This window comes from Apteryx rowi, unplaced genomic scaffold (assembly GCF_003343035.1).
Source record: "Apteryx rowi isolate R43461 unplaced genomic scaffold, aptRow1 scaffold_171, whole genome shotgun sequence".
Lineage (NCBI taxonomy): Eukaryota > Metazoa > Chordata > Aves > Apterygiformes > Apterygidae > Apteryx > Apteryx rowi.
The window spans coordinates 1,584,862-1,609,714 of NW_020447986.1; the positions used below are offsets into that span (position 1 = coordinate 1,584,862).

At 38.7% G+C, this 24,853-nt stretch overlaps 2 protein-coding genes across 9 annotated transcripts in view; both read left to right on the forward strand.

Moving 5' to 3' along the window:
• Positions 1-23,063, forward strand: part of MDN1 (midasin AAA ATPase 1) — a 109,175-nt gene extending 86,112 nt beyond the window's left edge. For 4 of the 8 annotated variants that reach the window (XM_026060800.1, XM_026060802.1, XM_026060803.1 and 1 more), the window contains 23 exons: positions 180-406; positions 2,668-2,814; positions 3,040-3,215; positions 3,593-3,754; positions 4,257-4,394; positions 5,405-5,546; positions 6,023-6,192; positions 7,080-7,223; positions 8,050-8,188; positions 8,819-9,138; positions 9,384-9,545; positions 9,905-10,006; positions 10,173-10,374; positions 11,028-11,204; positions 12,748-12,905; positions 14,671-14,760; positions 15,695-15,810; positions 16,442-16,616; positions 17,140-17,213; positions 17,308-17,422; positions 18,745-18,808; positions 20,569-20,711; positions 22,100-23,063. In XM_026060800.1, the coding sequence (XP_025916585.1) occupies positions 180-406; positions 2,668-2,814; positions 3,040-3,215; positions 3,593-3,754; positions 4,257-4,394; positions 5,405-5,546; positions 6,023-6,192; positions 7,080-7,223; positions 8,050-8,188; positions 8,819-9,138; positions 9,384-9,545; positions 9,905-10,006; positions 10,173-10,374; positions 11,028-11,204; positions 12,748-12,905; positions 14,671-14,760; positions 15,695-15,810; positions 16,442-16,616; positions 17,140-17,213; positions 17,308-17,422; positions 18,745-18,808; positions 20,569-20,711; positions 22,100-22,288 (3,532 nt within the window). In that variant the 3' untranslated portion in view covers positions 22,289-23,063. Of the gene's footprint in view, positions 1-179; positions 407-1,031; positions 1,265-1,930; positions 2,179-2,667; positions 2,815-3,039; positions 3,216-3,592; positions 3,755-4,256; positions 4,395-5,404; positions 5,547-6,022; positions 6,193-7,079; positions 7,224-8,049; positions 8,189-8,818; positions 9,139-9,383; positions 9,546-9,904; positions 10,007-10,172; positions 10,375-11,027; positions 11,205-12,747; positions 12,906-14,670; positions 14,761-15,694; positions 15,811-16,441; positions 16,617-17,139; positions 17,214-17,307; positions 17,423-18,744; positions 18,809-20,568; positions 20,712-22,099 lie in introns of those variants that run through there. The other 4 variants (XM_026060801.1, XR_003252661.1, XR_003252663.1 and 1 more) reach the window with 4 other exon arrangements.
• The window catches only part of LYRM2 (LYR motif containing 2), a 5,581-nt gene continuing 3,165 nt past the window's right edge, over positions 22,438-24,853 (forward strand). The window contains exon 1 of the mRNA XM_026060823.1: positions 22,438-22,477. Coding sequence (XP_025916608.1) covers positions 22,438-22,477 — 40 coding nt within the window. The remainder of the gene's footprint in view (positions 22,478-24,853) is intronic.

Genomic DNA, 24,853 nt, shown 5'->3' on the forward strand with positions numbered 1-24,853 from the left:
CTGTAGCTTGTAAAGTCCAAAAAGTACGTGCCCCTTTTCACTTAACACTCTCACTGTTTGAAGCTGACTGAAAGTGACACTTGTGCTTATTGTAAAGCTTGTATTTGATAAGTTCCAGATGAAGATCTTAAGTTGAAGTGTACTTTCTTCTCTCAGTATCATGGTATTTCTTGTTACAGGAGGGATTTTGAGGTTTGCACATCAGCTTTGAGTTGTTTGCTGGAAGTATCAACTCAGTTACAGGGCATAGAGTCTTTATTTCTTCCAAATGGGGAAGGCAGGCAAGCTGCAAATCGGATGGCACTAATCAAGAGCCTAAAGTATATCCAAGAGGAAGTTAATAATACATCTGCAGACTTCACAGCCTGGAGAACACAGCTTCTTGGTTCTATGTCAAATTGTGGTGGTAAGGACAATTCTTCTCTTCCAATTTTTTAATTTAAATAAGAATGTAAAGAATTCATTAGCTTGTTTAGTGCAGAAGATACGCTCCATATTAAATCAGATGTCCAAAAACACTTGAGATGAAATTCAAATTTTGGCAAGTTTAGTCCAAACTTAAGTCGTGCAATAATATTTTTTCCCCTTTAGTCACTGTTCATGACAGATCTTAGACCGTAGTTGTAAGTCAGGATTAGCAAGGGCACTTTAGTAGAACTGTGTAGCAAAAATTACACAGTGCTTGTCTGTATTGTGGATATCTTCTCTCATTGAGTACTAACGCTGGAGAAAATACTTAAAAGTTGAGTATTATTGGTTGATAAGTATTATCAAGACCCTGTTAATTGTCACGATCAGAGAACCATGCAGGTTAGAAAAGGACTTTGAGAGGTCGTGTTAGTGTGACCTCCTCCCTGCTCAGAGTTGGGTCAGTTAGAGCAGATTGCTCATGACTGTGCCCAGCTGAGTTTTGAATAACTCCAACCACAGCTTCTCTTGGCAGCTTGGTCCAGTATTTGACCAACAAACAAGCTGGAATTTCTCTTGTTCTAACTTGTCTGTTTCTCATTCTTCCACTCTTCACCTCCAAGGCAAGTTTGGCTCCATCTTCTCTGCACCCTTCTGTTTGGCAGACAGCAGTGAGAGTGTGTGTCCTCCCACCCATGCCTTTTCTTGAAGATGAACAAACCCAGTTCTCTCTACCTCTTCTTGTACAACATGTGTTCCCTTTCCCAACCATCTTGGCAGCCCTCTGCAGAGCTCTCTCCAGTATACTCAAGTCTTTCTTGTAACAGGGATCCTAAAACCAGGCACAGTACTCCAGGTGCGCCTCCCAGGTGCCAAATAGAGGGGAATAATCGCTTCCCTCTTGCTAATACAGTCCTGTGTGCTGTTGGCTCCTGTTCAGGCTGTTGTCCACCAGGACCCCGAAATCCTTTTCTGCAAAGCTGATTTCTATCCAGTTGGCCCCCAGCCTGTAATGTTGTATGGGGTTATTCCATCCCACATGCAAGACTCTGCATTTGCCTGTGAATTTCATGAGGTTTCTGTTCAGAAAGTCTCCAGTCTGTTAAGGTCCCTCTGAGTAGCAGCCTGCTCTCCAGGCTACTGACCACTCCCCTCAATATGGTGCTCTCTGCAAACTTGCTGAGAGCACACTCCATTCAGTCATCCAGAAAAAATGTTAAACAGCCTTCAAGTCCAATGGTCTATCTTATCATCCACTTGTACAGTCCATATCTTACCGATGTGACTATAAGGATACTATGGGAGACGATGTCAAAGGTCTTGCTCAACTCAGCATCAGCTGCTCTCCCATTATACATGCAGCTAGTTCTCTCATCATAGAAAACAGTCAGATTAGTCAAGCATGTTTTGCCCTCAGCAAATTATTGCTTGCTGTCCCAGTTGCCAGCTTGTCCTTCATGCTTGTCCAGCRTGTCCTTCAAGGAAATGGCTTCAAGGAAGCTTCGCTACGCAATTTTTTCAGGACCTGAAGTGAGGCCAGCCAGCCTCTGCATCCTCCTCCTTGTGCTCTTGAAGGTACCACAGCATTTGCCTTTTTCCAGTCATCAAGAACCTCCTTCAAGCACCATGACCTTTCCAAGACTGTAGAAAGCAGCATCACAGTGACATCAACCAGCTCCCTCAGTGCCCTCGGGTGCATCTCGTCTGGTCATATCCATTTGTGCTCATGCTGCAAATGATTTTTTTTGCCCTGGAGCTCACATTTAGTAGGTACATATGAGGGGTGGTGTTTAATTAATTTTTTTTTTTTAATTTTTACAAATTTATTTCCATTGAGGGACCAATCTTCAGCACAGAGCTACTGAAAAATGAGCATACTTGGCTAAAATTTTAGCTGAAGATTCCCATATCACTTTTTGTTAAATTCAGGCTAAATAATTCTGTTTAAAATCTCTCCAGACTCTGTGTCAGGGCACGTTGGATTCCAGAACATTAAACTGAACACTGGTGATAGAATAGCTAAATCATAGTATGGGTGTTTCAGGAACAAATTTGAAAGCCGTGTGTGAGGATTCTTCATGTTTAATGAAACTTTCTGAGTTTCTGTAATATATATCATGTGTCTCTGAAAGCCATGTGGTTGAACACATTTATGAGGTTAGTCAGTTTAGCATGCAAAGCAATGTTTGTTACATGGGGGAAACATAGTGGCCTGTAACAATGTTTCTTTGTAAAATCGGTTGTGTTATGTTTCAAAAGGAAATCAAGAGTCGGATGAAGAGTTTGTGGAGCACTTCTCAGCACAAGCGGAAACTGTTATCCGTGTTGTTCTGTATGCCATCCAGTGTTTGGTAGAGAGAAAACAGGAAGATGGAAAAGGTGAAGAAAAATCTCCAGAGGAAAATGGTAAGTTTGTGAATTTAGTCAAGGGGAAGTGAGAGTTTAAACTATGCACACCTAAGAACACCTTGTACTGTCTAGTAGAAGTACCAATACTCAAGAAGATTGCCATTTTAATAGAAGTTGCCCATGTAAACAGACAGGATGGAAATTTATAGATTTCTTGCTTTAACCTCTTTTTAGAACATCTAATTTGATTCCTSTATTTTTTGTTTTTCTGTGTTGTAATAGAAGATGATGCAGCCTCATTTGACAGGCTTAAAGCAGGGCACTTAACTAAGCTTTTGGATGAAGATCTCTCTGCTGATTTGGATTCTTTGCATGTGCAGAAAATAATTTCAGCTGTTTCAGAACTCTTGGAGAACCTGAAATCTTACAGGGAAGATTACACCTCAGATAAACATAAGGTAAAATTGCCCTTCCTAAAAGTTTTTGGCTTTGGAGTCTCAAATATTTGTAACTGTGAACTTAGGCAGTTAACCATGCAGTGCCTCTCCTTTCCTATATGATACCTTAGAACTACAAGGATGTRAGAAATCGTTGCCAAATGTAGATGATATTCTTTAGTGAAAAAACGGATATACTATTAGAAAGAGGGAAAAGGTTTCATTTTTGTGAAATGTGAAAGCTAGAAAAAGCTTTGGGAACTTTGAAAATTATAATTAAACGTGCCTACCAATACTTCTGGTTTGAACAATTGTTTTCAATCTCTGTTATCACCCTCTGACACATATCAGTATGCACATAATTATGTTTGACAGCTTTTCTTTGGTTTTAACTGCAGTTCTTCAACCAGTCCTGCTATTTACTGGTGCGTCTAAAACCCATGCTGTGCAAGTATTCAGACCTTATCCTCTTCTACCTCACAGTTTCACTGGCATCACACAGGAGTACTGGAAAATTGCTTTCTGTTATAACTAGCATATTTACAGAGCTTGCCCAAAAGGTAAGTTATCAGGGCATAACAGTGGATAGATGGTAAGCATGTATATAATTTATACAAAAGTCTTAAGTAGAAACTAAGCTAAAAGATGTACTTGCTCTACTACAGAGAGTTAGTAAATACTGAAATGTAAAAATRTTTTTGTCACTTTTTGGTTGCCTCTTTCAGTAGCATAATCAGTAGCTCATGTAGTTAGAAAGTGTGCTGTGGGAAACCATGTTGTGGGGCACCAGTGCAAGATATGACTACTTTTGAAAGTTCTGATGTACTTTTTTAATTCTTTCTTTTTTTTTCATTCTTCTTTAGAACTGATGCCTCTCTAGGTAGCGTTAAAGCTTGTGCAAATTTCAGCCTTTCTAGGGAGAGATATTACAGAAACAAGCCCAGTGTTTTTAAAATGGGAGAAGAGGATTTTCAGTGTAATAACACCTTTTAGAATGTTTTCGATCATCAATAAGGTATTTATTTTTCCTGGCATTGACTTTGAAAGCCTGTTTGCCTTTAGGGATTTTGTCTGCCGAAAGAATTACTTGAAGATGAAGCGGGAGAGGGAGCAACACAGTTTCATGATTACGAGGAAGGTGGTATTGGAGATGGGGAAGGCAAGAAGGATGTGAGTGACAAAATAGAAAGTGAAGACCAGGTAAGTGTATTTTTGGTTTAATTCAAGTAAAACTGAGACTAAATAAATTACATGCCAAGGAAAAGTTGCTTCTTGTTACTTAGAAATAATATTTTGATCACTGGCATTAGTGGTTTGTATCCTGGTGTTTGTGATTATAAGTGCAGTGATTTTTAGCTATATTGTTGGAAACTATTATTTCACTAGAGTTTCTTACTTGAGCAACAACTTTAACTGTTCCACAGTCAAAAGTAACTTATGCTGGCTTTGAGTCAATTTCGGAGGTCAGTTTAGTCATTTAAAAGGGTGAACATATTACTGAAGGTCTGATTTTAAGGAGGAATATGTAAAGTAATGGAAAGTATCGGGATTTAGCTGGTTTAGCAGGGTTTGATTGGAAACGAAACATTTGGGTAGAGGAACAGCTCATGTGCAGAAGCAGTATAGTGGAGTTCACATGAGTTCGTCTAGACCTTCAGGACTAGGAAGCCCTAGTAATGACAGCGTAAAGATACCTGCAGTGACTTACGTGGAGCTATGCTGAATTGAGAAAGCTAATGCGAGACCCAAGACAGTTGATCCAGCTCTGAGCTGGCCTCTAAACACTTGGTTCAGTTATTTGCACATGCGTTATGCTTTATTTTCAATACCAGCATTTGCATACAAGGAACGAAGAGCTGTCCCTAAAACGGCCCGAAGGCAGCATTCAGATAACTGTACTATAGGTTATAGTTGGGCTACCGATTTGTATTTTTAAGGGATTCTGACTGATAAGACAGTTCCTACTCTTGAACAGGTGTGATAGTATTTACTTTAACCCAACTTTATCAAAACAAAGCTTGACTTAAATTTGAAATCCATGTTCTGATACATTGGATGTGTTCAGGTAAAGGCAGCATGAAGTTGCTTTCAGTCTCCAGTTTAGGTTGGCTTTTATCTTTGCACCCGAGGTTATAAATAGATTTGTGATACTTTAATCTTTAATATCTAGGCAAGGTGCATTGTAACTTTTGGCGTTATCAATAATTCAGGTAGAAGACGCTTTTCAAAAGGGCAAAGAGAAGGAAAAAGAGGATCCAGATTCCAAACCAGACATTGAAGGAGAAGACAATGCAATTGAAATGTCAGAAGACTTCGAAGGAAAAATGCATGACGGAGAACAGGAGAAAAAAGGTTTGGCCCTTCCACTAGGGCAGACTCACAAGAAATGTAATAAATCAATCCATTCCTAAATTCATCTGCACAAGAAGAGAGATATTCCAAAACTAATAAATAGATAAGTGGAATGGACCTTTGCTTTTCCCCTCCCAATAATGCCAAAACATTTTGAAAATGGAGGAGGGGGAAGGGTAAGGAATGGAGAGTTTAAGTCATCCAAGTTTGGCACCTGACATCTGTTAGGTTGAGGGAGAGAATGTTGTATGTATTGGTATGTCCAAGAGAACAGTTTGAATCATATAATTAGGCCCATGTTTTTCTGGRTGCATGTGTGTGTCTTTCCCCCTCTTTCTATTGACTGCATAGGGTGATGAGTTTAATTTAAGATGTTAAGGAACATGGCTGCTTATTTGTTTCTGAAGTTAACCAAAAAAAGAAAGCTTTATTTCTTCTGTACTGAGGCACATTCTAAGCTGTGGTGTTGTAAACAGAAAATGATGAAAAATCAGATGAAGAGGAGCTGGATAACCAGATGGGAAATCTTGATAATGCTGAAGCTGATGATAAACTGGATGAGAGGCTCTGGGGGGATGAAGACGAAGAGGATGATAATGAAGATGCCAGTAGTAAAACAGAAGAAACTGGACCTGGAATGGATGAGGTAAAGAGAAAGAGAGGTGGGGAGAACGATATCAAAGGAAATAAACTCCATCAACTTGATATGACCTGGACTGTGAGTCTGGATGTAGGTTGTGGTTTTGATGGCTTGCTGGTTTTGAGAGGGAACTCTGTGCTTGGTTGTGTGCCTTTTCCTCTGCCTTTGCCATTCTGTGAGCCAGTTTTGCTCACTACACAGTCTAAAAATGAAACAACTCTATCTCCTAGACTAGTTTTGATCATTGGGTCATCGGCTTGCAGAAGAGTTTAGCATGCATCAGAGCTGAGACAGTGTAAATATCAGGAAAGGAAAGGGAGAAAACAAGCAGGGCAAGGGTAGAGCAAGACTTCCTCCTTTGAACGGCAGTGAGCCACTGGACTGCGTAACTGCATCTCTTGAAATCCCTGTCTAAGAGGGATTAATTGCACTGTCAGCTGCATATCATGAAAGCAGAGTTGGACTAACTCAGTGCAATCAGATTAACTGTTCTACAGTTAGTCTTCAAGAGCTTCAGCTCTCAACTACTTACAGGAGAGCAACTATAATTTATATGTGCTGTGGTGAGCTGCGGCTTGGCATGGAAATCAGAAWGCCAGGTTTCCCATCTGAATCATTTGCTTGCTTCAGATGCAAGTTGTATCTCAGTTTGCCAGGTGTGTCTAGGCTAGTAGATTATAAGTTTGTGTAGGTCTCTGTATTGACTCTGCTAATTATAGATTGCTCAAAGAGGGTACTCCCTTGCATAGCAGGTTCTTTGGTCTTGGAATGGGATAATTTTTGTATATCCTAAGTTATTTAGGTTTGTTTTCTGTAGGAGATGCTATCTTACTATTCATGCTTTGAKAAGCATGTAGTGTAATCGAGTTTCTTTTGGATTTGTTGGTTCATAGGAGGATTCAGAGCTCGTTGCAAAAGATGATAATTTGGGTGCAGGAAACAAGGATGATAAAAAACAGTTTCCCAAGGATGAAGAAAAAGAGAAACAAACAGAGGACAGTGGAAACGAAGAGAAAATCCATGAACAAATTGATGAGGTAAAAATGATTTGGAATAAAGTAGCTTGCTTTTAAACCATATCCTGTTGCTTACTTCATGCCTTTCTCAGAATTTGAAGGGCTCTTTAACTAATACCAAAGCATGTTCAGAAAAGTTAGTTCATTTCAGAGCCAAAAGTTAACCATGTTGTATCCAATATATTATAGATATATTTCACTGATACAAAATTCAGAAAGAATTTTTGTTTGCATTAACTTAAATTAGTAATGACTGCCAGAACTGGCTTGGCACTGAATTGATGTTTTGATGAACACAGCCAGGAGGTTCTTGTTCTGTTGTCTTTAGCAGTTATCTCAGGCCAGTAGGACTCATCCCAAAATCTGTATATAGTATGCTTAAATGTTTGGAAGAGCACATTTATGCAAAGACTTCAAAGAAGAAAATTAAATACATGTACCTGCTTAAACACATAACATTGCATACTTACAAAATTGGGGCCTTGTCTGTCCCTAAGCAAGGCTTTTTGAAAAATCTTCCAGAACCATAGGCTAGACAATGTGTATGCATTCTGATGGGTGGCAGATCCTGTTCAGAGACTTCAAGTTCTGAAAACTCTATTCAAAACACAAAACATCTTGTTTTGAAGAAGTACAGTTTATTTAAAAGCAATTTCCAAATTAATCTTTTTTGCTATTCGTGAGGATGTGCACTGTAGGAAATTCTTCAACTGATCAGAATGTAATGTTATCCAATACCTCTGTGTCCGAGAGAATTGAGAAGTATCTTATTTCTCTTCTTCCTCCTACTTTCTTCCCACTTCTTACTTGCCTGTGCTATTCTTTTTCCTCATTCTCTTGCTTACAGCGTGAGTATGATGAGAATGAAGTAGATCCTTATCATGGCCAGCAAGAAAAGCAGCCTGAAGTTGAACCTTTGGACCTTCCTGATGATTTCAACCTGGAGAATGATGAGAAGAGTGATGAGGAGGAGAAAGAGGGTGAAGGTACAGCTGCAAATCTCTCTACAGATTCCCAGTGGAAAGCCAGATAGAAACAGGGGGGAACAGTCAGAGAATGAGCTCCTTTTTATTAAAATAATAAGAAAAAGGTGGTGGTGGTGGAATTCTGTATGACAAAAAGCTGCAATTTAATTTCTATATTTTGGCATTCGATATCAAAAGATGATGTTGAGGTCTTATCTGACCCCTTACCTTCCTTTCATGCGCACTGTGGAGCAGGCTTTCTTATGGCATCCAGGTGATGCACCCTAACTTATGCTAGAAGCTTGTTGCTTCATTCTCCAGTTCCTTTTTCATTTTTAATATTTTTCTATGATATTTACAAACATTTGTACTTAAAATCAACTGAATATCAAGAAAATTAGATAAAAGGAAATTAACAGGAATACATCTTGCTGTATTGTTAGATATGAACCAATTGTGACTCTTAAAGAAAATACCTGCTGTAGAAAACCAGATTATATGTATAGAATCCTCTATTTTCTCTGTAAGGTTTTTTTTGGGGGGGGGGGGAGGGGGGGAAGGGCAGGGCTGTTTTATTCCAGGTATCTGTAATATTCACTGTCTCTATACTATACTGAAAGTTTTGTATACATTTCTGATTCTTGAATTCAGAAGAGAATGCTTTTGAAATAGATGAGAAACTTCCTGATTTAAATGAGGCGGAGAATACAGAAGATCAGAATGGAGAGGATAGTGGTGATACAGGTAGAGATGATCAAGATGCAGAGCCAACTGAAGAAGGCATTTCTGAAGATAAAGAGGAAAAGGAAGATGGAGGGGAGAAAGATGATGATAATCAAGATGGAAATATGGAAAACACTGAGGAAGCCGAAGAGGAAGAGTCGCAACCACCTGCTGAGGAAGAAAATGAATCTGCTGAAGAGGAGAAAGAGAAGGGAATTCCCACTGCTAACCAAGGCCTTCAACCTCAGGTAGAGAATAATAAATAAAAGCCTGTATTATTTTTCCTTATAAGAGGCTTAAGAAATGGACGTGGTCTATAACAGTTTGAGACAAATTTGACACTAGATTTGTAGGATGTTAGTGAGAATCTCCATCGGATAACAGAGATCTGCTTACTRTTAAACTGGTGTGTTTGTCATCCATATTCCTGCCACCTCCTTGCCCTTCTTCCCCATACTTTTTAGAATGTTAACATAAACTCATGATATTTCAGGAAAAAGAGGATAAAGATAATTCAGAGAAGGATGAGCAGGTCCCTGAGCCTGAGGAAAGAATGGAGCATGAAACACAAGGGCAGACTGGGCAAGAAAACCTGCAGAGTGACAGTGCTGTTGAGCTGGCTGGAGAAGCTTCAGAGAGAGACCAGTCTAAAGAGGTAAACTACGTAAAGTGTCTTAGAARTGCTAGACCTTGGGAGTATGCTTTCAAATTACAATCAAGAAACTGCTGCCATATTTTAAAAACTGATTGATGTTTTAAAAATTGAATCTTAAATTCACTAAAAAATTGAAGATCATGTAGATATCTTCCTAGTAGTGAACAGTATGAGTTTAGGCTAATTCTTAAGCTGCAGAATTTCTTGTCTGCCTTCCACAAGAATAATGCTTGCAGTTGTGAGCCATTTCTCATTCAGATTGGAAGTCAACAAAGCATTTCAGTTTAATTTCTGAAATTTGTGTACACGGTTGCGAAATCCCTCTTTCAATTATAGTTACAATTCTTTTGGTCTCTCAGGAATATGGAAGCGGAGCTGCAAGTGCAAATCAGTCAGAAGGCCATGAATCCACACGCATGGCCCGGATGGCTTCTCAGAAGCAAAGCAGAAAAAGTACCCAGGTTTGGCTCTCTTCTTCAATTTCTTAAGCTTAGTACAAAATTTGAATGACTTAATATTAAGCAGCAAATGGGTAGGATTTGTATACCCTGTTAGAACTCTTGTTCTTATCAGTGTTCGGTTGCAGCTCACCTGAGAAGTTCATGGTGTTGATTTGTTCATTTTCAGAGTTTCAAGAGGAAACCTGGTCAGGCAGACAATGAGCGTTCAATGGGAGATCACAACGAACGTGTCCATAAGCGACTGAGAACCATAGAATCCAGTAGTGAAGCCAAGCAGAATACAACTCAACCTAAACAAAATGTGGAGGAGGCTGATGCATTTGAACACATTAAACAAGGCTCCAAATGCTGTGATGCACAGACCTATGGTATGATGGTGTTTCTGGGTGTAAGGAGTTGTCATGGCAGAATCAAGTCCCAAAACTCCATAGTTTTTCCCAGTACCATTTTTTTTTTAGTTGTTTAACATTCTTGCTTTGGTTTAAGATGCGGCACCATTTCATACAGTAAATACTACTCTTCAATAATTAGGTTCAAACTAATGATAGGATTTGATTTTCAAAAATATTGAATTTGCCCATAAAGATGGGATTTTAGTCTATTAAACCTATTTAAAATCTTTTCCCTCCTAATCTCACTTCATTTACTTTGAAGACAAAATTGCTACCACACATGCAAAATATTTAGGTTAATATAAAAGGTTCTTTATTCTGTGTCTAACAAATTGATGGTTCTTTAAAACTATTCCTCTTATTTTAAATTTAATTAAATTCATTTCTAGATTGAGTGCATTAAAGTAATTTGTCTGTTTTACTCATAAGGTTTTCAGAGCAATAACTCACTGACACAACATGGCACAACACAGCAAAAGATAAAATTGATGATTGACACAGTGGCTCAGATGATCTCTTCTGAGGTTCACTGAAACTGATATACAGTGGCCTCAGAATGCAGTGTTATCTGTAACATTACTACTTTTCCTTTCTTTTTCCCCTTAATCAATCTCCTTCCCTTTGTACAGATGTCGCTAGCAAGGATCAGGAAAAACCTATTATGCCTCTTGAAGAAGAAAAGGAAGAGGGAGATCCTGAAGATGTACCTATGGAAGCAGAAATGCAGAATGATGAGGATCTCAAAGCAGTAGATGCAGAAGAGTTGAAGCCAGAAACAAGGAAGTCTACAGCCACTAAAAATTCTGGTACACTTATTTTAAAATTCTAAGTGCATACTCAAAAGTGTGTCTAAATGTGTATGTAGGTGTTTATAATCACTTATAATGTGTGTATATACATTTTCTAAGACTGAAGTATCTGCTCTTAATTGTTCTTGCTAAATTGATTGAGTAGCAGTGTGACTTGCTGCTTTCTTTCAAGTTAATGGTCTCTTATCTTTATTTGTTTCTTTGAAGAAGTAAAAAACAAACATTTTCCCACTGTTAGGCACAATGCCAATAACTGGCATACAGCAATGCATTCCAGTCTCACCAGCAGCAGCACATAACTGAACTTTTATATGTAACTTGACAAAGCATCAGGAGGTTGAGGAGCTGATCTGAATGACATCAGGTGCAGCAGCAGCAGCACCAAAGTGTCACTGTCTTGCCACTTTCTTGCCTAAGTGGGAATGGAAGTAAACAAAAGTGAGCTGCCTCAGAAAAAATGTGTACCAGGTGTGAATGGTTGGCAGCTGAGAAGAAGACAGATCTGACTTGTCAGCCACGCAGCCCACATAAACAAAATAAGCTAGGTATAAATAATCTTTTGACAATTGCAACAGCAGTGTTTCATTTGAGTGAATCTGAACTAATGAAACTGTAGGCTGGAATTTTGAATGGTTTTTCTTATCAAACAACATAAAATGTGCCTGAAGAGAGGAGACAGGAGAGAGCTTTTCCAGCCTGAATTCACCTTCTGCTCTCCCATTCCCTTCAGGTTTGATCTCTTCACTTAAATCTCTTGCTGAGTTTATTGGCTTTATGGTACAGGCATGCATGTAATCAATCTTACAGTATTTGTTTTTCCACAAGATTTTCTAACAGCATGTACTGAAAAACCTGTGCCTTTGAAATATATCCTCCAATGTCATACTTTTTTTTTTTCCTTAGAATAATTCTTAAAAAATGAGTTGAGTGCAGTAGTAGAAACACTGCTAAAATAAAATTTCTAGTCCACTCATTTGTTTCTAAATTAATTCTGATTTACAGGAAGCCATTCCATAACAGAAGTAGATTCTTCTCATTCAGGAGAAAAGAAAAGATTGACATTATTTTTTAAATGATGATTTTCTGAATGTTCTCAGATTGACATATACCTTATGTTACTTTATTAGAGAGTCTAAGTGGCTTGAAAAATGTATTTCACAGATGGAATTTTCAAGTATTAGATTTGTTCACTAACACCTTTGTTCATTATGCAATAAGGCTGCAAAAGAGAAAAACAGTTTGCCTAAGGAAATGCATATCTGTTCTAATGAGTTGCAGGTTCTTATATTCACCTGTTCCTAAAGTTGTTTTAGAATTTATTCCTACAGTTGATTATTTTAGAATGTATGCACTCTTTGTCTTCCAAAATAATTTCCGGGTTGCATTACAAAGCATATGAGTTGGTGTAAAAGAGTCAAGATATAATACTGGTTCTCTCTCTCTTTTTTTTTTTTTTTTTTAATATGCATATGCATGTGTGTGTATACGTATATATGTATTTATGTGACCATGAGGTTAGTAAAGAATTTTGTGATTCTAGGATCAGGTGAAACAGAGTTGGAAATCCAGACTTTTGAATCTGAGGATGTCAATGACTCTACTACTGAAAACCCCCCAAAAGTGACAGAAGAGAAGCCAGAGAGAAACAAGGACTCTACCATACATACAGCCCATCAGTTTCTGGTGGACCTTCCCCAGGTATGGGGAGCTGCTTCTCACAATTACAGTAATAGGAACACTCTATTTTAATTGACCTGAGTTCATGAAACTGAACTGTAATGTTTAGAATTACTTTCAGTAGACAATTCAGTAGCTTGCTGTTCTTTAATAGCAGTATGAAAAGTAACACAAAAACAAAGGTGTATACTGCTGAATGATACCTTTTAAAATGGAAATACCTCACCATTGATTCTATGTGGGAAGGTCCCCATCTTTGCCCCTTAAAAATACCTTTTGTTTTGCTAACTGTCAAGAACTGTTTTGCTCAGATGAATCTACTGGTCAAATGTCCAGGCAGAGGGGAAAGCAATGGGCAGGAGTGTGGCCTGAAGATAAAAAAGGATTCACAGTGGTGTGATAGCTATGCAGCAGTGACCTTAAAATACCACCGTGGACAGAGAATTCACCTCAGTTAATACACCACAATACGCTGCGGTGAATTATGAACCTTGTCAAACAAAAATAGTTGTCATAGCTTAGAAAATCTTAGCACTTCAAGTAACACTCATAGTTGTTCAGTACGAACTGTTAGAGAGCTGTGAAAAAGCACATTTTGTCATAAGCATTTCTGGTGATGGTGAATAACCAGTTGATGAAATGAGAATAAGTATTTCCAGTGTCTGTGTTTTAGAAATATGCAGATTTCATGTTTATTGTGTCCTGAGTACTTATTTTGAGGGAGAGATTTTACTCTCTGTGCACACCACAGAAAGTATGTGCCAGGTATCTGCTGCTTCCCTCTTAATGAGGAAAGGTCTGTTAAATGAGGGGATGTTCTATTACTATAGTGAGAATAGCCGAGTGCTTTTTTACAGCTGACATGAAAAACCAGGGGAGGCACTGACCAGTTCCAGTAGTTAGCATTAAATTAAACGGGAGGGGGAGCCCTTGCAGCAGCAGCTAAAGAGGAGGGGAGAAAACATTGCTAAGGAGAAAAGTGTGAGTTCTCATCTTTCAGTGAGAGAGAAGCAGCCCTCTCCACGTACAGCAAGTAATCGGGCCTCCCTTTCTTACACCTGCAGCAGGTGTTTGGAGTTCTGCTGCTGCTTCTTGAGGAATGGGAAGTTATTGGTACTGTTTAATTTACGTTCATAGGATTATTTTGCTTAACATAGTAAACCTGCAAGTTATGCAGACCACACACTACTGTTTCACTAAATTATGGTCTTGCAAGTCAGGAACATAAGTTGTCACTGAGAGCATAATAAAAGCTGAAGAATTGTAATATACCTTGGGTGTCCTTTTACCAGACAATCTTATCAAAAGGTATTTGCTGGCAGGTAAAGAGGAAGGTGGCATTTGATTCTTTAAGTGTTTAGGTGAGGCTTTGAAATATATATATAATTAATTGAAACACATTTTATTTTGGCAGATACTAGATAAATAAGTAGTAGTAAGTAGTTTGATTGTCATTAAAATCTGATGTTTATGTCAAGATAATTTGAATTATCCTGAAGTTCTGTATTTGATTATTTTCAGTGTCTGTATCATAGAAATTCTTAGCTTTGTTTCTGTGCTTATTGTGTCACAGACGTAGTTATTTGGGGGGACGTATTCACCCTTCCTGTACATGGACGTTATTCAAAAATGGAGATTTAGAATGAAATCTTCCTTTAGGTTTTTCAGGTGTTTTTATGTCTGAAAGAATGAGAACACTGCCTTTTTACTTTTTTTATAGTCTGCTAAGGTTTGGGAATCACGAGATGTGTGAACTTATTTTACTGTCTCATAAATACACTTTCAGCACATTGTTAGAGATCCTGAAGAGCTGAGAAAGGAACTTGAAAGGCAGCTGGAAGCTTGGCAGACACAACAGTCTGGAAATCCAGATGAGGTTAGTGACCTCATTTTAATATAAAACTCTGTCTTAAGAATCTTCAGTGTGCATTATTTCATCTTGTTTTCCTGCTGAAGCATTGAGGAAGCTGAGCAGACTGAAATCTAAATATTCAAAATTGTATGATTTGAATTTGCCTTCTTTTTTTTATGTTTAACTTCTGGAAAAAAATTATGCTGTTCTTAAAGCTGGGCAGTGCTTTAGATTTTACTTTCAACATGCTCTGTGCAATCTGCAGAAGGTTACTCTGCACTCATTCTGATAATGATCTTCAAAACTTGCATAGTTAGAAATATTTTTCTTAGCCCTGCCAAGTTCCTTCCATTCTGAGTAAACAGTGTCCAGATACCACTTTCACAAAATGGCAATTGAGAGAAGGTGCCTCCTTCAGTTGCAGTGATGGAGTTTGAGTTAACTAACATCAGAACCAGAATTTGATGTTAGATATTGGCTCTGACTGTCCTAGCCATGACTCATAAAACATATTTGGAAATCATTCCTAAATGAAATGGACAGGGTAGAGACTCATTTTGCTGAAATATAATTAACGTAAGTAACATTGGTTTTGATGCCTGATGGAGAACCTTGCAGATTTTATGGCTTGCCTTGCTGTAATACTAACTATGAGATGGGGATCATTACTAGATTTTCCTGTGTTGGCAGCAATGCTGAAGTTGCTTCATCTGCTCCTAGAGAAATGATCATTGCATGTTGCAGCTCTGTGGCAGCAAAAGCAATGCTTTAAGTCTAATGCATGTTGTCATCGTTTTATGGAGCACTCACAAAACTCCCTCGTAGTTTCACCTGATAATTACTTAATACTTTCCCCTTTGTACACTGAGGTTTATTTTCTTCTTTCAGGCAGTGCTTCCCAGTGTTTTGTTTTTGCATAATTCACATTTGTTTCTTTCCTTGATGTATGACGTTTTAGGAAAAGGAAGCAGCACAATTGTGGCAGAGGTATTTGGCACTGACCGCTCCTCTATCACAGAAGCTTTGTGAACAGCTACGACTCGTATTGGAACCCACTCAGGCAGCCAAGCTGAAGTAAGTTGGGTCTCTCTGAGGCTTCTGATTCTGTTAAACTCCTATTTAACATCTTTACAATGGCAGCTCTGTGTTATTTTTGCTTTTTAACAGTTGTTCCTGTTTGCAAATGCATTCATTTTACTCCTGTATCAAAATACTAATTAGTTTAAGAAATGCAAATGTGATGTAGTTGTAAAGAGTGGTATGCTTTACCTATTCTGAGGATATTGGCTCCCTTTTTTCACTTTTGTGTACCTGGTGATCAAACTGACTGAAACTTGTGAAATGCTATTGAGTCAAAGATGATGTTAAATATCAAAATGTTTTATGTTCTTTTTAACAATAGTGATTTTGAAAAGTTCTAGACTCAAACTGGAGGCATCTAAACTTAAGGTCTTCTTTCCATTTTAGGCACATAGAATTAAGATCTTCTCTTAGAAGCGCTAAACATCTATCTTTGAATAGAAATAGGTGTGATTTTTTTTTTTTTTGATCTATACCTAAATATAAATATTACAAATAGCTGTGTCCACAATATTTTATAAGAATTTGTGTATTTTGCTGCGTATGCTGCATAGGTCAGGATTTTCAGAATTAAGTATTTATCAATAATCCCCTTAACTTCATCTCTTTCCCTCTTAACTTTCAGAGGAGATTACAGAACAGGGAAAAGATTGAACATGCGCAAAGTGATTCCATATATCGCCAGTCAGTTCCGAAAAGATAAGATCTGGTTGCGAAGGACCAAGCCTAGCAAACGACAGTACCAGATTTGCTTGGCTATTGATGATTCCTCTAGTATGATAGACAATCACTCTAAACAGGTAAAAAATAAAATAGGAAAGTAGAAAAAAAACCTACCCCTTGTTGATGAATATTATATCAGCTGTTGACCTGTTTCACACAGAAGCGGTGGTAGTTAGAAAGCCTGACGCTGGTGATTCTAGAGCAGTTATTTTTCTGGTTCATGGGCTTGAACTCTACAAAAGGCTGAAATTTGCTCAGTTATACAGTTCATGGGAGCATTAAATACTAGTTCATCATAGCTCTCTTTCAGGCTTTATACTAAAAATGTGTTTCCCTCTAAATACTTATTTCAGCATTTTAACTCACTAGCCTCTAAAGTGGTGTGTCTACCTAAATTGATAAGCTGAAGTCCTCAAGTAGCATATTTTTATTGCAATGACTATCTCGCATAACTATACTAGCAAACCAGATAGGCAGTCTCTTCATTTATTTTACTAGAAGGTGAAAAATAAATTCAATAACATTTTGCATACTGAATATTGAACAAGTAAAACCTGGAAAATATTATTTTATCTTCATTTAGTTTTTTTTCTTTAATAGCTTGCATATGAATCCCTGGCAGTTATTGGAAATGCATTGACTCTTCTAGAAGTGGGACAAATTGCTGTGTATAGGTGAGTTTATTTTAAATGTGGACTCTTTTTTTCAAGATTTCAGAACAGATTATTAGTACCAGTTTCATACTACCTTTTTTTTTTTTTTTTTAAGCTTTGGAGAAACTGTTCAGCTACTGCACCCATTCCATGAACCGTTCAGTGAGCAGTCAGGGACACGGATATTGCGCCTTTGCAAATTTCAGCAAAAGAAAACAAAGATAGCTCAGGTACGCAAGAATGCCTCTTGGGCAACAGGTTTGCAAATCTTTTGCAGACAAGATATCAACAGCTTCCTGGTTTCATGGTCACTTGGTAACTTGACCTGGTTGTTTATATTTGAGCGTTTGACTGCTGATTAGATAGCGATGAGACAGGTCAGTATCTTGTAAAACTAAGGGTTTTTTCCTCACTTTTAATTCTGATGTATGTCACTTCAAAAGATTCAACTTTCTCTGTTTGTATTGGGTCTTAAGCTGTATTTTAAGTAAAGCRATCAGTCCTGCTCTTGTCTGTGCCCCAGTGCCAAATGCCATCAAAGTTTGTGGGAGTTCAGGAGGCATTCATGCCATGGATTTGAGCATAGGAGAAGCAGGAAGAACTTCCAGTTTGTCAGGCATCACTTGACTGGTTCCTGAAGAAAATAACTTTCTGTAGTAATACTTTCTGGACATCTGTGAAATTTTCTTCTTTTAGGAAGTTTTTTTGCACTCTTACCTTTCCAGACTTGAATAAATAACTTCAGCTATTAATAAGGACTGCAGCCTTGGAATACAGTCCCAGTCAGCAGCAACTTCTATGCAATATATGTGGCATTACTTATCCTTGCCAAATAACATAGAAAAGGCAGAGAGTTCAACAAATGTTAATTTTCTCTGTTAGAAAACTATTTATTTTTTCCCACTGTAAAGATTTAATATTAGCACCTGCTGCTAAAATTAGACATTTAAAATTGGCACATTCGGGTGTTTATCTCAGTGAGCAAACTGACAAGTGCTCTCCACTGTTAAAGTTGGTTTTCATTAAGTTTTGGAACAGCTGGGACTTTGCAGAGGACTGGAAGGCAAGTAATGTTCTGTCAGTATTAAATGTAAAAGCAGGAGACCCGCGCAGCTTGATTGTGATCTTATGAATGCTAAAATAGGGAGCAATTGACAATTTATATCTCCTTAACTGTAATGATAAAAATGTAACTAGATATCCTGGTTGCAAGTGGAAGCTGAAAAGCTCAGCCTAGAAATAGGGTGTATATTTTTAACAATGAGGTTAATTATTTGAACAGTTTGCTGAGGTTTTGATGGCTTCATTAGCACTGGAAAACTTGAAATCCAGACTGAAAGCTTTTTTTGAAGATTCTGTAGTTCAAAAATAGTTATTAAAATTGAAGCAGGAGTTAATGCAGGAAAGTGCTATGATCTTTATCTGTGTAAGTGGTCAGACTAAACTGTCTTGGCATTTAAAATACAGAAGTGTGTTCTTTATAAATACTACCATTGTTAGTTTATTRTTTTATAATAAAATTATCTGACCACCTTATTTGCTTCCTCTGCAGTTTCTAGAATCTTCAGCAAATATGTTTGCTGCAGCACAGCAATTATCTCAAAATATTAATCCAGGTAAGCTTTTTTATGTTAATATTCTTGTTGCCGTGGCAACTGAATTATCGCTGTGGTCCCAAAGCAACATCTTATCAAAAAGACTCCTTCCACTGAGACGTCACTTGCCTTAGGCTTTGGGTATTGCATTCTCAAAAGGAACATTTGTTTGAAATTTAGCTCAAAACCCAGAAGACATCTACTTTATATTTATCAGTAGTTCACTGAAATTCTGTTCAGTGCTTTTTAAAAAGAGCATGACTTACTTGCCTCTCTTTGGAAAAAAAATCCTGGGTCATGTTTACCTAACTGGAATTGAGAACTTGAAGTCTTAGACACTGCCTACTTCTGAGCATCATCCAGCTTCCTACCAACTGTAACGTGCTAAGCACTTGAGTTTGACTTGCATATGTATCCAGAAGCACCCTGTTCTGAGGAGAAGAGTGTTTGCTTCCTACCTGCCTTTCACTGTGGTGCAGATTTAGGTCATGAGCTGCTCAGATTTCCCAGGAAAGCTGGAAGGCTAGTTATCTCAGGTCTGAGCCACAGGTAGCCTCTTTTAGGCTGCTTTGTGTTTGTTAGAAGCTTGTCATGGTGGTACCTACATTTTCAGTTACAGTCCTGTGGTTAAAGCACTCCAGAAGTAGGTAACCCAGGTTTCAGAATCCATTGCTTCTGCTTTGCAGCAGAGTGCCCAGGCTATTGGAGTATTCAGAGTGTGAGATGTCTTCTCCTGTTGAATTAGGTCGGCATGTAGTAACAAGCCCCAGCAGCATGGAGCTAGCAAGAGAGCAGGCAGTAGGAGACATCACCACCCTTTTGTAAAAAGACCAAGCCCTGCCACATTCGGGGCCTGTCTGCAGAAAAGGAGTAAGCAGTCTGCATCCCTAGCCGTTGAGGGCAGGACTTGCATTTCCTGCTGAGTTGACTACCTTGTAGTTAAAAAAGGGAACAGATAACCTAGCTTAGCTGGAATGGATGGCCCTTTAGAGGGGCATGCCTGCTGACTATGGGCAACTTGGACAAGTTGGGGCAAGGGGGAACTTGGCCGCAGCAAAATAGTYGGTACTGAGGACCCAGCATCTGTGCTGTCTATGTTTCAGGAGTTTTACTTCAGACTAGCTCATCTGGTCCTAAGACCTGAATGCCCTTTCATGGTTGGACTGTCTTGAATGTGCCTCTGGAACCTATCTTCCAGTTTAGTTTCATCCAAAAGTAATCCATTTTGTGCACTCCAAGTTTGTTCTGTGATGGAAGCCAAAGCCCATTAAAAAGGAGACAACAGGGAAACGCACTTCAAAAGCATAATCCTAGTCCAAAGTGAAATGCTAACATAGGTGGACCCATAGGTACCTGCTTTAGGAGAACTGGATATGGTCTGTTTCAGTGCAGCAGCCACTGCTCTGCAAAGCTAGTGATTAGTGGGGTTGGACTCTTAAAATTTAACGAACATTTAACTCCTAGGCGCTTACTGGGCGAGAAGGACAAGGCCATGACTCAGTTCCTTTAGATATTTTCCATGCCTTTCATCATTGCTTATGGTACTGATGGATGACTTTTTCTCAGGTTGTCCTCAGTGGTTCCACAACAATCTTTCTTGACCTACTTAAACTGCAGTTACAATGTTGAGTCACAGAATTCTATTTGATAAAGACTCAACTTCTTCCAAAAACTCTAAGGGTTTTTCCATTATACCTACAGGAGTAACAACAAAATATTGTATTCACCTTTTAAATGGATTACTCTAACCTTCTGGAATTTAAAATGTTCTTTGTGCTTAGAAACAGCACGGCTGCTCTTGATTGTATCTGATGGAAGAGGCCTTTTCTTGGAAGGCAAGGAACGAGTGACAGCAGCAGTTCATGCAGCTCAGAATGCCAATATCTTTGTCATTTTCGTAGTGTTGGACAATCCCAATTCCCGGGTAAGTGCATGAACAATGGAAAAGTGTTCAAGTGCAGTGAATGAGAACTAATACAAATCTTTTCCTTGTCTTTGTAGCTCTTGACAGCTATCTTGCATCTTTTGCAGAGGTCAAAGATATTTAGCCCAATTTCGGTTTTTCCACAATGTCAGATCTTCTACAATTTCTTCCTACTGTGATGTTTATCCTCTTTTGTGTTCAAAAAAAAATCAGCTCCCATGCTACAAATATCCTGAATAAGAACTCCTTTCTTCTAATGTAATGACTGTAAATTTGGCCACCAGAGAGGTAGCTGGCAGGCTGACAAATTGAAAGTTTGAGAGCTGCTTTGTTCCTTCTCAATTTTAATTCTAAATGATCTCTTCTGACAGCAGTCTCCATTTGACCAGACAGCTGGAGCCAATATGAGATTAAGCATCAGACAGAAAGGACTATATGAGTTATTTAGTGTCTGAATTAGGGAAGTTGGATAGTGTATTTGGTAGCTGGAAAAGAACGTTGTGTCAGATTTCATAGGTTAGGAAGCTGAACTATCTGGAGCTTTTCAGCTGTTATAGTGCAGTAAGAGGGCAAACTTGAGCTTTGCTTTGAAGTATGTGGTGAAACCTGGTAAGGAAGAATCTAACTGTGTAGTTCATGTTTTATTCCTATCATATTTATTATCATGATTTATTTTGCATAAGAAAACTCAACTGCACGGTACCGAATATTTATTGTTGAAAAATTAACAGTTCTCTAGTTGACAAACTTATAAAGTTCTGAGTAAATCTAGCTATAATGTCAAACTAAAATTCTGAGCAGTGAAATGCACTTTTCACAAGGGTTTTTAATTTTCTGAGGTGCTACACTGATCAATTAGGAAGTTACTTTACAAGAAGTACAGTTGGGGTTTAATCTGGTTTTGTCATTTGTAGTATTTGTTGAAATACTATAAAATAATTTGGTAAAGAACCCTATTGTATTCAGTCACTGCACAAACGTAAGTTAAAAACTTTTAGCCGTAAAGAGCTTACAGATGACAGGAAGGAAGTGTCAGCAGAAGGCATCAAATGTATACAAGTAAAATAGTAACAGTAAACTCAAATCATAAAATACTAAGGAAAGACAATTTATTTATAGAACTTCATATTGCAAAAGCTTAAGTTTGGTCTCTTCTAGAGCACTTCTAGATAGAAGGGCAAAAGCATTTAACAGCTTTGTGTTCAGCTTTTGATATCTGATTTGACCTGCAATTGAATCCATATGTTTTTAATCTTAAATTAAGGGTTAATAAAGAGTTTTAACAAAGGAGGAATTTCAAGTATTTGAAAAAATAGGATAAATGATACCAAAGGCCAGTAAAGGATGCATGTATTTTAGTAGTCCCAGCAATTTTTTTTCTTTAACAGGATTCCATCTTGGACATTAAAGTTCCTATATTCAAAGGACCTGGAGAATTGCCTGAAATCAGATCTTACATGGAAGAATTCCCATTCCCATTCTACATGATCCTTAGAGATGTGAATGCTCTTCCAGAAACTCTCAGTGATGCGCTCAGACAGTGGTTTGAACTGGTGACTGCCTCAGATACTTTGTAGACTTTGTAGACACAAGTAAATACCTGATTGCTGCTAAATTGCTGAAATAGATGAAATGGCGTTTTGTTGGTGAGCTCACAAAGTCTCTTTCTAAACTAGGATTAATGTGCAGAAGCTGCCTTCTGGCAGTGAGCCAGCCTAAGAACAAAATGGTTTTGGTGCACTCCTCTGTTTCTCAGAGGAGATTAGGTAATCGTGAGACTGTCTTCTTTGATTGCCTATTCCCATAAAAAATGTAAAACTTTCTTCAACTTCTCTTGTAATAATTTATTACTTAAAAAAAAATGTATTTGTAACATTCACAGAGGTAAAATTATTCCTACCACTGTCTATTGCAATAACAAAAATCAGTCTTGCTTCTGGAAAGGTGTTTCTGTATTAGAAGGACTTGAGCTGTCTTGCAGAAGCATTTTTTAGCTTCACCCATGTGGCTGATGCCTCTGTGGGAAGGAGAGGGGAACGGGGAAAGCAGAGAGTTTTACCCAACCAAAAAATAAGTACTTGAATACTTGAAACTGTTCTACAGTTAAACACATCCTCTTTAATTATGGCAAATTTTTTCTGATAATGTCAACAGGGAGTCTTACAAAAAATGCCATGATGTCATCTTCCCTGTATTATCAGTTGACACTGTGAAGTTTGCCCCTCTGTCCAAGGCAGACATTCAGAACCGTTTCATTAACCAGGTGTCTTAAAGCTGGACATGATTTTTTTATTGCAAAGCTATGCATCTTGTATTGTCTGTACTAATAAAAAGAGGTACCACTGTTTGTAATTATGATGTCTGTTCTTTCACTTGATCAAAGTGTGACTAAATTAAAACAAATTTGCCTCATGGAAATGCTGTGCAATACCTGACACTGCACAAACATGATTTTTTTTATATCAAATATATTCTGGTTTGTGTAATTTCAAAACCTATCCTCCTTTTATGAGGATACACCAGCCTGGAGTTTTTATTACTGGTCTACTCCTTTGGCTCCTTTCCATTCTGCTCAGACAGTGAAAATCTGCAGGAACATTAAGCTGCAGTTTAAACATCCTTAGTCTAAACCCTCTTTTTGAAGATTTTCTTTGCATACAGAAATTGAAGGTGTCTCATGTGAAGTGTGGTGCGTGGGTTTGTCAGAGAATGGCTGGAACATGGGTGTATTCTCAAAGACGTGCTTATTGTCTTGGATTCTGGATGGAAAAATCGTAACTGAGGTATCTTGAGCTGTTGCGAGATGCAGTTGTGGCAAAACCCAGAGGTGAAATGGACAGCAAGGATGTTTCTCATGATACTTTTGTGACTGATACCTGAGGTTTGCTGCAGTTAATTCATGATAAGCAAACTGCAGAACTGAAAACTTAACAAGGGAACTCTATCTCATCAGAATTTAAATGTCGGTACTATACAGTATGCTTCCCAGATTATTTAACTCTCACACATGTATACAAATATCTGCATGCTTTGGGAAATTTAACTGTGGAATCAGGCATTCTTAGAAATGCATCCCGGAGAATTTCCTATTTCAAACTTCTATTGAATAGCAGGAGTAGGTGAAAAAGGCTCTTAAGTCATCAAAGAGCAAATGAAAAACTTGGGGAAAATATTTACAAAATGAGATATACGTAGCTTAAGATTGCAAGGATGCACTTGCAACATGAGTTCTACATTATGTTGCAAGGGCTTATACTGTATGATGTAAGGATACCTTTGCAGCCTGAGACACTCTTATGAGCAGTACTGACTGCAGTAAAATGCTTATACAAACCAAGTGTTGTCTCTAGCTAGCATTAACAAGGGCTTGCATTGTATTTGGTGCAAGCAAGCACTGCGTAAATGAGACATAAAGGAAATGTGTTAGTTAACTGTTTTGAGCTTTTTTTTTTCCCCCCTGCAAACCAGCTCTTTGACATTCACTAGCACATCTGTGCTAAAGAAAATGTTAGTGCCCTGCACTGTGAGCAGCAGTTACAGCTCTGGGCTCATCTGTAAGTACTTAAAAAGCAGCAGAAGGTAACTAGTATCTTGTAATTGCTCGGATGCCATCTCGCTCTTGTTGCACTGTTTTTTTGTTTAGAATTTGCTTGCAATTTTAGAAGAGAGAAAACAGGAGACGGACCCCTATTCCCCCTCACCCCCCTTATTGCAGTAATTCGTGGAGCTTTTTACCCCTGTGAGGTACCTCCCGCTGTGGTTTTAGCTCAACGGTTGCCGTGGGGAGTGAGCAAGCACCTTTCCTCCCCTCTGGCTCTTGGGAGCACAGGCTGAGGGGCCGAGGCAGCCACCTCGGGGCTCAGCGGGCCCGGCCACGTTAAGGGTGGCCTCCCTGCGCGGCATCGCCAGCGCCAGCCAGGCCCGCGTCCCCTCCCCAYCGCTGGGAAAGGGGGGCTCTGCGGGGCTGAGGGGGGCCATGGTTTACGGCCCCAAACGGGGAGCCGTCTCGGCGGCAAACGCTTAAAGCCACGCGGAGAAAACCCGCCCGGCTGCGTGTGGCGCAGGCGACCGCGCCTCGGCCCAGGAAATGGCCGCCGCTGCCCCCGCCCGGCCCGGCCCGGCCCGGCCCGTGCGGGGGAGGG